Source organism: Sinocyclocheilus rhinocerous, unplaced genomic scaffold, assembly GCF_001515625.1.
Source record: "Sinocyclocheilus rhinocerous isolate Xijiao unplaced genomic scaffold, SAMN03320098_v1.1 scaffold1655, whole genome shotgun sequence".
NCBI classification, from domain to species: Eukaryota; Metazoa; Chordata; class Actinopteri; order Cypriniformes; family Cyprinidae; genus Sinocyclocheilus; species Sinocyclocheilus rhinocerous.
Genome location: NW_015655597.1, coordinates 130822 through 142267, shown reverse-complemented (window position 1 = coordinate 142267; position 11446 = coordinate 130822). Strand labels below are relative to the sequence as shown.

The 11446-nt window shown below is 40.6% G+C and overlaps 1 protein-coding gene across 1 annotated transcript in view; it reads right to left on the bottom strand.

The window, feature by feature from the left end:
* Positions 1 to 3704: 3704 nt before the first annotated feature.
* LOC107718769 (PAX3- and PAX7-binding protein 1-like) overlaps positions 3705 to 11446 on the bottom strand; it is a 13387-nt gene continuing 5645 nt past the window's right edge. The window contains exons 7-16 of the mRNA XM_016525996.1: positions 10061 to 10310; positions 9104 to 9206; positions 6319 to 6434; positions 6026 to 6225; positions 5767 to 5917; positions 5559 to 5680; positions 4527 to 4603; positions 4318 to 4384; positions 4025 to 4171; positions 3705 to 3893 (exon numbers count right to left, since the gene is read on the bottom strand). Of these exons, the coding sequence (XP_016381482.1) occupies positions 3735 to 3893; positions 4025 to 4171; positions 4318 to 4384; positions 4527 to 4603; positions 5559 to 5680; positions 5767 to 5917; positions 6026 to 6225; positions 6319 to 6434; positions 9104 to 9206; positions 10061 to 10310 (1392 nt within the window). The 3' untranslated portion in view covers positions 3705 to 3734. The remainder of the gene's footprint in view (positions 3894 to 4024; positions 4172 to 4317; positions 4385 to 4526; positions 4604 to 5558; positions 5681 to 5766; positions 5918 to 6025; positions 6226 to 6318; positions 6435 to 9103; positions 9207 to 10060; positions 10311 to 11446) is intronic.

The window sequence follows — 11446 nt, the reverse complement described above, 5'->3', positions numbered from 1 at the left end:
AAATTCACTAAAATATAATGTCCACTACAGAGGCAAAAACTCCATAGCTGGGTCTCAGGAGAATATAAAAAAACCACTTACATTGCTGGTAGGTCATCATTGCACAAGTTAACACACTCTCTACGATTAAAAAAAAATTAGAAGAGTTCTAAACTAACGCGCTGTCTTCACTGTATCTAACGCACACAAGGCTGACTCGACGCGTCCGCAAGTTCGCTTTTAGGTGCGCGCGGCAGGACTTTCTGCGCAGAGTTCAAAGCGACTCTAGCAGAACATGCACGTCTGTGCCAGCATTTGTGTGAAACAGAAGCAGTTTGATGTTAAGTGCAGTCACACACACAGATCACGTTGCGGCCGCACTCAGACATTCAGGAACAAACTTTTTAGCGCTGCCCCGCAGAAAGCAAGCGCATTTATCCACAGTGGAGAGAGCGCGTGTGCACATGGTTGTCAGGTTGACAAAGAAAAGTAGCACACTTAGCAGATATTTCCGTATTGCGCAAATAAGCATGGTCCACTGCTTGCACACGTGCCACAGTATCGATACAGGGCCAGCTGTATCGATGCTCATATCGTCAAATCTCTGTGACGATACATCGTCGTATCGATATTTTGAACACAGCACTACCTAGCAGGTGGGATAGCAGAGTCTAAATAGGGGCTCCAGGGGACCACTACTTAAAAACCCTAGTAAGGGGAGTAGTCACCAAGCTAGAAAACAGCTATCCTCAGATAGCTATCCTCCAAAGGTCCTAAATGAGGATTGCCAAGACCACAGAGAGTGGGCTATCTACTTAAAACCCTAACAGGGGAGACAGCACCGTCTAGGCAAGGGGCTCAAGGAGACCACTACTTAAATAACCCTAATAAGGGGAGTAGTCGCCGAGCTGGAACACAGCTATCCTCGAATAGCAGTTTCCTCAGGCAAGGCTGAAGATAGCCCACTTCCAGTGGTCTGGGCAATCTACTTAAAACCCTAACACAGGGGAGATAACACAATCCAGGCAAGAGGTTCAAAAACCACTACTTGAAACCCTGACAAGGGGGTAGTACTGAGCTAAAACACGGCTATCGGGTAGCTATCTTCCAAGGCAAGGACTCAGCGCCTACTTGAGAGGACTTGTGCCAAGAGGAACCCAACCTAGTCATAGAAGCCAGGCTGGAACACAGCTGCCCTCAGACCGCTATTCCAGAGCAAAGTAAGTTTGAGCTGGAGTATAAGTATCAGCAGACAGCTACACTCTGAGCAGGGACTGTCCACTTAAAAGCTCTGAGGAGGGGGAACAGTTTACTCAGCCCAAACTTAATATTGCGGGATTCAGAGGGACCGCCCACTTAAAAATACGCTGAGACCTGGGGAGGCAGCCCACTCCTAAACCCATCCAGCTTAACACGGAAAGGGACATTCCCTAAAATCAAGCAAGGAATACAGCTGTCCTTAAACAACTATGTTCCAAAAGCAATAGGCCATCCACTTGAAAAACCCTAACAAAGGGGGAAAAGCCCATAATTAGCATGTGGGGAAATGAGGGGAGGCCGCCCAACCTTACTACCCAGGCTGAGAAAACGCTCTGGAGCGGGAGCAAGGTAATCATCTTCTGCGCTTGACTCCCGAAAGGGGAAGGAGCAGGAGAGTGCTGGCTCACTAGCCCCGTCTATGATCCTCAGAACATGACGAGCCAGACCCCTCAGAGGTAAAGAAGAACCGGCTAAGAATGAACCTCCTGAAAGCCGCCGACCGCACCCATGTCATACTGAACTCATAGACCACCGCCTTGATGGATATGTTAAAGGAGCCCAGAAAGCCAATCTAACTACAGATGCAACATCATGACCATCATGGCCACCAACGCTCTCAAGCATTGGCAGCAGAAAACTGAGTGAGGCGTGGCACAACAGCTGTCAGGGAACACCCCCAAACCAATCTAGGTCACTAAAACATCCTGGGGGAGAAAGCTCTCAAGCATCTCTCTACAGAGCATCTAAATATATCCATGGGGCTAAAACGACTCGGTGCTCACACTTCATCGTCATAACACAAACTCTATCCGCAGCATCAGGCAACCTGTTAAAGTGAAAGTGACGTGACATGTGGCCAAGTATGGTGACCCATACTTGGAATTAATGCTCTGCATTTAACCCATCCAAAGTGCACACACACAGCAGTGAACACACACACACCATGAACAAACACCCGGAGCAGTGGGCAGCCATTTTTTGCTGCGGCGCCCGGGAGCAGTTGGGGGTTCGGTGCCTTGCTCAAGGGCACCTCAGTCGTGGTACTGAAGGTGGAAGAGAGCGCTGTACATTCACTCCCCCCACCTACAATCCCTGCCGGTACAAGACTCGAACCCGCAACCTTTGGGTTACGAGTCCAACTCTCTAACCATTAGGCCACGACTTCCTTAAGAGAGGGTATGCGGATCCCGCAGATCAAAGCAATCACCATGAGCTGAGATAAACCGTGCCGAGGCAACGGCGGGACCGAGCCGCGAGACACAAACGGTTTGTCCTGCATCCCTCTGGAATAGGAACAAGCATGAGCGGAGCCTTTACATTGTGATCACAATTAGTGTGTTGCACTGAACGTCAGAATGTGCCCTCAAGTGTTAGAATCCAAACACATAGGCACACATTCCCTAAAATGCTGCTCGATTCACCAGGATAATGCTTCACACACACTGAACAAACAGATGGCTCCTGAAGACAACAAAAGTTGGTGATGTGTTCTGCAGGTGCCGTCTTTTATTTCCGGGCACGATTTGATTCGATTACGATTATCAAGTCAACGATTCGATTTCGATCGATATCACGATGCATCACGATTATATCAAATTTATTTTGTGCATTTTTATTAAATTATATAAGCAGGCTACTTTTTTAAAATAATTACAAATTAATAATAAATCAAAACATTTGTTTAAGAACTTAACCAAATAAATATAGCTTCAAAACATCCAAGCAAATACAAATTAATAAAGGGGGGAAAAGACAGTTACAAGTGATAAACAAAAAGTACTTTAAGTATCTATGAGTGCTTTAAGTATCCGAAAGAATACAGACAATCATAGTTGTGGGTTTTTTCTTTTATCCTCAGCATTATTGCTGTTTGATTATTACTGATGAGATCATAGACATTGGCAGCTTTAATAGGCTGCATTCACACTAACGCCCAGATCTATTTCCACATATCAGATGTTTTGTCCTGTTCTTAAAACATAACTGATTGTGTTTATATCAGTTTCGTATCAAAAGTATTCGGAGATGCAAGTGCATTTAACCGCAGCCGCGATCAAGCTTCAGGGCAACAAACACACAGCAAACGTGAAAGTGTGTCAGTACGTGAGTTTTCGTGCATCTAATACATACTGCATTCCAAACGGCATAAATGGAAGTATATCCAAAGGTAAACACTGAAATAACAGCGGGTGGAAGCACACAAGCAATGCGCACGTGTCTCACAGCGCATATCCTGTGCAACGAAGCCCGCAGCGATTGTCTCTAGCGCACACACAATCGATGAATCGATGATCGATGATTCTGTGCAGGTTTTTTTCCCACACTAAGCTTGGTTTTTCCAAAATGTGCCCAGATCTCGGATTGAAAAATAGTGGGTGTATTTTTTAATTCTCGCATGACAAGCGCGTATGCGAATGACGTCAGTAGGCTATCATATCTTTGTGTGTCATCTACAGTGAGCTTGGGATGTTAACTCAAGGACATTAGAAACTGCTTTACCTCACGTTCCTCTTCTCCACGTCTGATCCAGCCACACAGCTGCGGTAAAGACTGCTGGTCAGATGTTTCAAATATCTGCAGAAGTTCTCCAGCTGAGGAAGAGTCTGCTGTCCTTTCAGGCTGCTGAACCACTGCACAGGAAAACACTCCACCACCTGAGGGCAGCAGTGAGAGCAATATAGTGCTTTGAGTTGAAGGACATCATATGTAAACACTGTTTATATGAATATTAATTCCAAACTACACAACTGATTTGTTACACAAAAAATGTGGAGACAAGTCATACCCTGCGGCATTTCTCGACGTCTTCCTCGCTGATGTCTGTGGTCTGCAGGGCTGAGAGAATGTAGCGGTTTAGTGTGCTGTCCATGGCAAGCTCCTTCAGCACTGACGGAGACAGGATCCCATCCCATTTTAAGATATTCCCAAATAACTGAACACAAGAAAGAGATTCAGTTGGGAATAAGCTTGAACAAGTTAAAATATTAAATATTTTCAAATATAAAAGGTTAAACTAAGATTAACTGATTCAAACGACAGCAGAAAGTCTGTAGAATATTTAAGCATGACTAGCCATACCTTTACACAAGACCAAAACTGTCTCTGGGAAAAGAGGTAAGGACCAGAGTTCCTGTTCTCCATTACACTGTCAGGGGAGAAAACTAAAATTACACATCACACACTGGGTTACAAAACATATTTAGTCACACTCGAAACTAGACGATGTGAACAAAGAACAACATGTACAAACGGTGACACAACAGGAGTGATTCAGCTTTTACACTCACTTTTTTGGAAACAGAGGCAAGAAAATGTCATCATCAAGAGTCCGTCGAATTCGCATGACTATGGTCCTCAGAAGCTCCTGAAAACAGACAAATTCTTGCCTTAAGAAATTAGATTTCTCTTAATGACACAATAATTCAACCCTGTATATGAAATAATTTTTTTAAGGGAAGTTTATTTGAGCCTTTAGACAAAAAATAAAAAAATAAAAAATAAATATGCATAATACACATGTTCTTGCTGAGTGTCATATTTGATAAATCAGGCTTTTATGGCACATATAGTATAACACAGGAGAAAATGGAGCTCATACTTGAGGAAAAAAACACCTCAACTGTATTCATAAGCAGAAACTGAGCAAAAATATGCAATTTGGTGTAGTAAGATAAAATTCTGAAAGCTTGTAATGTTGAGATCTTTATACAGACTACTTAAAATATATATATATCTCAGTTGTCACTCTGTATCTTCCAATAATATGTCTTAGTAAGATGATATTTAAATGCATAATCTTGTGATTAAAACTAGGACAAAATATATGATACACTGCAATATAATGATAATTGAGTGATTTACAAATACACATTCCTCAAAAGCCTGATGCATCACATTTAACTGGCATTTTAAAAGGAATTTTATCAAAAAATGATGTATGGATTATCAAGTAAACTAAGTTGCTTCAGTCCAGTAAGTGTTCATCTTGAAACATTAATAACAATATGAAAGTTATTCTTACATTTACTTTATAAAAACCATTAAAGATTTCACAGCATAAAGACATGTTCCATGATAAAGGTGAATTTTTTTTACAATTATACTAAAAGGCCTTTTACTTACTAAAAAAGTATGAACTCTCAATAAGACAACATAAGGCATGTAGAAGAGTACAAGTTTTGATCATACTGATCATTTAGAGGCCTTATATTTGATGTGAAAAAAGTCTGATTAAGTGTAATTTAAAGGTTAAATCAAACTCAAATGCAAAAATGAGGTCTTGTGGCTTTAATGCGTTGCAGTCTCATCCATTCACTGACTTGTGTGTTGCGGTTGTCGCCGTGCAGCACAGTCGGATAGTCTTTAATCAGCCTCTGCATGAACGTCACCAGTCTGGACGTCTGACTGCTGGAGAGCGGATCCCACACCTGATCCGTCAGCACTGAGGGGGGTGAGACAAGGTGCAATTTGGGTTTAAGATGCTGTTCTGAAAGAAAGAACTGAACCATAATGATGGGATAGACTAACCTGCCAGTTTAGGAAGCAGCACTCTTTCCACAATAGCAGGAAGCAGGCTGTTATCTGTGTCTTCCTCTTTCTTCAGGGCGCTCTGCTCCCCACAGCCATAGAAAAGCAAAGACTCAAACCACAGCATGTACTCAAAATTGGGACACTCCACCTGCATAGACAGATACAAATGGCATAATTTCGGCACTTTAAGATAAAAATGTTTAGGCGATGCAAAGCAGATCATAAAAATGTGGTGGTGGGGACGTGTTCTCTGTACCTGCAGTGGAGACCATGAGATGAGCTGTAGTCGAATAAGAGGGTTGAAGAGTTTGGGCAGACACAGTCCGATGTAGGCATCTCTATAGCATGTAAAATACAGCTTTCTCCAGGTCTCAAAGTGAGACTTTATGTTGTCCAGTGAGTGGAAATCCTCCACCACATCCTCAAAAACCTGCTTCGACTCTTTTAAAATGCGATCTGGAAATCAAAAAGATGAATTGTTAATTGAGAAATGAGTGAAAACTAACCAGCAAAAGCCGATCTCGTACTGGTGTGAGTTAACTTGGTCACCTCTTTCTGAGTTGAAGCTGGTGATGTCAGTGGATGTCTCTTCATCATCACTGGACAGCCCCTCCTTATGCTCGGCTCTCTTGCCGTTCTGCTCTCGAGCTTGTCTGCGACGAGTTCTGCTCAGAAGTATCAAAAATGAATTAATTATAACTGAAATATATCACAGAAACTCTGCCTAGAGTAGATCTGGGTTTTGAATTTCTGATTCAATCTAATTTAGATGCACTAGCTATTTAACAAGCAAATAGTAAATAGTCATATGTTCCATATACACAATACTTTATAATCAAAAGTAGCCATTATTAAAAGTGGTATTAATGTACTTTATTGATAAACGAGAAAGCTGAAAACATACCATCTTGCTGCTCTTTTCCCAAAAAAATTTGGCCATTACAAGTTACAGTACAAAGCTAATTACTATATTTTTTAAAATATTTGTAATGAGGATTATATGCTTTGGCACATGCCATTATATGACACATATCACACACACACACACACACAGAAGATCAAAATTAGAGAACAATCCATAAATACTAATAGTTAATCTTCACCACTCAAAATGTGAAGGAATATTAGCTGTGGGTAACTAACACTGTTCTACTAACATGTTTGACAAAATAACCAAAGCATTTCAACAAAAAAATATATTTTGTGGAAAACACAGTGATCAAAATTAGAGAACAGTAACCACCGTAGCACGAAAGAAGATTACAACTAAAATTTTGAAGAGTTAGCTGTCAGAAATTAGCAGGAAGTGTAGAGGCCCTCTCTTTGAATGTCTGGTGTGATCTTGGTCCACTCTTCTTCCACATCTCGGGAATTTCGGTCTCTCGGGAAAGGATTTTCCAGAGATTTTAAGTTGGGTATAAATCAGGACTCTTGGCCAGCCATTTTATTATTTCAATGTTTTCCGCTTCAAGGAACTGCTTTATCCGTTTTGCAGTGTGACAGGGGAAAATTGCAGGCTGATTGGGAGATGCTTGGAGGGAAGGTGCATGTTGCTGAAGAAGTTTCTGATAAACATTTCCATTCACCCTGCCATGTAGCTGTAAAAGAGGCCTAACTCCTGCAGAAAACATCCCCCAAACCATGACACTTCCTCCTCCACCTTTCACTGAATTCTTTACACACTCAGGGGTTCAGTCTTTCCCCAGTTTCACATTGAACATGCTTCCCATCTGACCCAAATAAATTAAAATTGCTCTCATCACTAAAGTGAACATTGGACTAGTTATCCTCTCTCCACAAACGCTCCTCAGCAAAGGTGAGTCTAGCCTTTTGATTCTTTCTGCTGATGAGAGGCTCCGTCACTGCAGAGTGCGTTTTCAGTCCGACTTCTCTTAAACAGATCCTTACCATGTTCAGCGTTCAACTGGTGAGCAATTCCAGCTGCAGTGTTGAACCGATTGCCCATTGAGAGTCTCCACATTATCCTGTCTTCTCGTGCATTTATCTTACGTGGACGATCCCCCTTTTTGGGGGACTTGAATGAATTAGTGTCATTGTAAAGCTGCAATTTTCTAGAAATCACAGATTAGGAATGACCAGCTTCTCTTGCAGTGGCTGAAAGGGTCATCCCTCTGGCCTTCATCTGGACAACCTCCTGTTGCAGGCTTTCAGTCACCTTAGAGCGGCCCGCCATCTTGCAATCTCAGTGAAAAGGAATGCTGCCAGTTAAATAGGGGTTGTCATATAATTAAAGGGGTCATATGATGCAATTTAAATTTTTCCTTTCTCTTTGGAGTGTTACAAGCTCTTGGTGCATAAAGAATATCTGTAAAGTTGCAAAGACTAAAGTCTCAAATCCACACACACACACACACACACAGAGAGAGAGAGAGGTCAGAGATCGCTGATTGCGCTGCACACACACAAACTTGTGGTCAACGCTTCCCCGTGATTTTCATTAATATAATAGCCTAGATACTAGATCGCTACATTATATTCCTCAGCAACGAGGTGGTAAAATCGCTGTTTTTGAAGCAATTGTTTGTACAGAGAGACGCGCAGACGCAGCTACACACAACTGTCATCTCTCTCCGTCTCTCTCTCGCTCTCAAACGATCGATCGATAATTAATTGAAATACATGCTATAATTCATTCAAATAAATGTGGTCTTACCGCACTATTTAATCTCGGTGTATGATTTGAAGCTAGCAGAATGCTAGCGCTAACGTGCCATAACTGACGAAAATAACTCATCAGTCATTTTTACCCATTCGGTCAAATATTGTGCTGCAAAGAGCAATACTAGTTTTAACTTGTAAATGCACTTAGCAGAGGCAACCACCCTCCGCTTCTCATTGTGCATTTAAAATCCTTTAATGCACGGCTAGCCGTTGATTATCCCGCTTATTCCATGGTCATTTGCCAAGTTATAGACAAGTTAAAACTAGTATTGCTCTTTGCAGCACAATATTTGACCAAATGGGTAAAAATTAGTTATTTTCGTCAGTTACGGCACGTTAGCGCTAGCATTCTGCCCGCTTCAAATCAGACACAGAAATGAAATAGTGCGGTAAGACAACATTTATTTGAATGAATTATAGCATGTATTTCAATTAATTATCGATCGATCATTTGAGAGAGACAGAGAGAGAGAGAGAGAGAGACAGAGAGAGATGACAGTTGTGTGTAGCTGTGTCTGCGTGTCTCTCTGTACAAACAATTACTTCAAAAACAGCGACACCACCTCGTTGCTGAGATATATATATATATATATATATACATATGTGTGTGTGTGTGTATATATATATAAATGTATATAAAGTGAAAGTATACCGTCTGGCTTCTCTTTCAGCTATCCTCCTCTGCTTGGCCAGCTCCTGATAGGCTGTGCGATCTCTACCGAATGAGTCCAAATTAGGTGCCATAACAGCCTTACCTGAAACAGAAAAACTAATATGAACTCACAGTAAAGCTGAGCTCACCAGCTGTTACAGCCTATACTGACAGATTAGATAGTCATGATAGTCATTACCTACTCATTAATATAGCATAGATGTTCATGCATTAGGCCACAAATTTTAATATAAATTTAGTTTAAAAAAATTTAATTCCATGCACAGTGCTTAATGGGATAGTTCACCCATTTCATTTCCATTTCAAGTTCCAAACGTGTATGAATTTCTTTCCTGTTGAAAACAAAAGAAGATATTTTGAAGAATGTTGGTATCCATGTAGCCAGTCACTTTCAAAGAATGGAAAAAATATACTATGTAAGTCATTGGCTACAGTCAACTGTTTGGTTACCAACATTCTTCAAAATGTCGTCTTCTGTGTTCGAAAGAAAAAAGTCAGTCATACAGGTTTGGAAAGACGACAGGGTGAGTAAATGATGACAGAAATTAAGATATTTTTTTGGGTGAACTTTCCCTTTAAGTTGTTTTCCCTCTTCTCCTGACATCATCAGGATTAATTTACAACTAGAAGCTGATTTTGATCTACCTGCTCAATTTTACTGGGGTGAGATTGAAACTCTCCTCCAAAACACTCACCTGCTCAGCATCTTAGCAATGTTTCAGTGTAAACACTGACCAATAAGAAGCCAGTGAGCTTTCACCATCCGAAAGCCACAACAGTTTTACTTGTCTCAATCAATCACACATACGTGCACCCACAGGACAGTCTCTTTGTGTATTATTCTGATGTGCAATTAACTACAACTATATTAAAAAAAACGGGAAGAAAAAAAAAACAATGAGGCCATTCAAATAAAAACCTTCAAGATGGACTGACTTGAAAGGCTGGAAAACTCCGACGATTCATCTTTAATATCATCCTGTCTTCTCTGGACGAGACGGGACGCCCGCTGCCGAAGTAGCTGGTGCATGGCGACCTCTAGTTCCAGAATAACGGGCACCTGAAAGATATGATGATTTTTGTGACAACTGAACCGAAGACAAGTGGCCGGCGACCGAGACGAGGGGTTCAGTGTGTTCTGCTGTGGCATGGGAGAGAGAAAGCGGCAAAACCAGACCAAATTTAGCCATAATTAATAAGCTCTGGACATAAAGCCCATTAGAGCTGAATCAAAATCGGCTTCCACCTGTGTTAATGCTTCATGTTATTTACCTTATTATAAGCCAAAAAAAATTAAAAAAAATAGCTGAGTAGTTTGAAACTACTGTTAAAGACTTCTGGAAAACCCCCGTTGGTGGGTATTTTGACATTCATTTAACGTAATAAACAGATACAAACAAAATAGTTCAAATCATTTCCCATATGGAGAAAATGAATGGGATTTTGTTGCAGTTTTCCAAGACATGTACCACAAATTATTTTAGATATTAAAGGGGTCATATGATGCGATTCAGGAGAAACAATAATGTATAGTATGTGGGAAATAATGTGTTTTTTTTACTTTAAACCACATAAACACATTTTATTACACCAAATACACAAAATAATGTTATTTTTAGCAGCATCATATGACCCCTTTAACATAGACTTTAGACAAACTAACTTTAAGCTAATGCGATCATTAAGCTAACATCAGGCAGTCAAATGATAGCCTAAAGATAAAAATGCATAGTTATTGGCTTTAAGGGCAGTTTAGTCCACTGGCGTGATAAAGGTTTACCTTTTTGACCACTTATTACTTTTAATATTTTTAAAAATGGTTCAACGACACTGTAAACTAGCTAGTTAGCTACCTAGCAGCTAACAAATTGGAAGCCTCACACAAAAATTAAGTGTGACCTATGACTTTCTAAATAAAGTGACAAGTTCTTAGATAAATCAGTATATAAAAGGATTTTTTCCCCCCCAACTAATAACACTTTTGATGATCTGTTCTCCATGCCCCATCAAAGACACCATGATTTGTGTATATAGTGCCTCTTTATAGCATCTCTTGATGCATCTTGCTGTGGGAAAAAAGATGGAAGTTTACACCATAATCCATGAGCTGATGAAAATATGACCTGGTGAACTACTGAAAATTCAGAGTTTTATAAATGATCACCATAAACATGAACTATGAGTATATATGAAGTAAGGTAATTTTAGTTTAAAATATTTTTAAAGTCTAACTAACTACACAATGCTGCTGACACAGGCAACATTCAATAAACTTCAAGATCAATCACAAAGAAATACAGTGCCAAGATTAGGAAAAGGGGG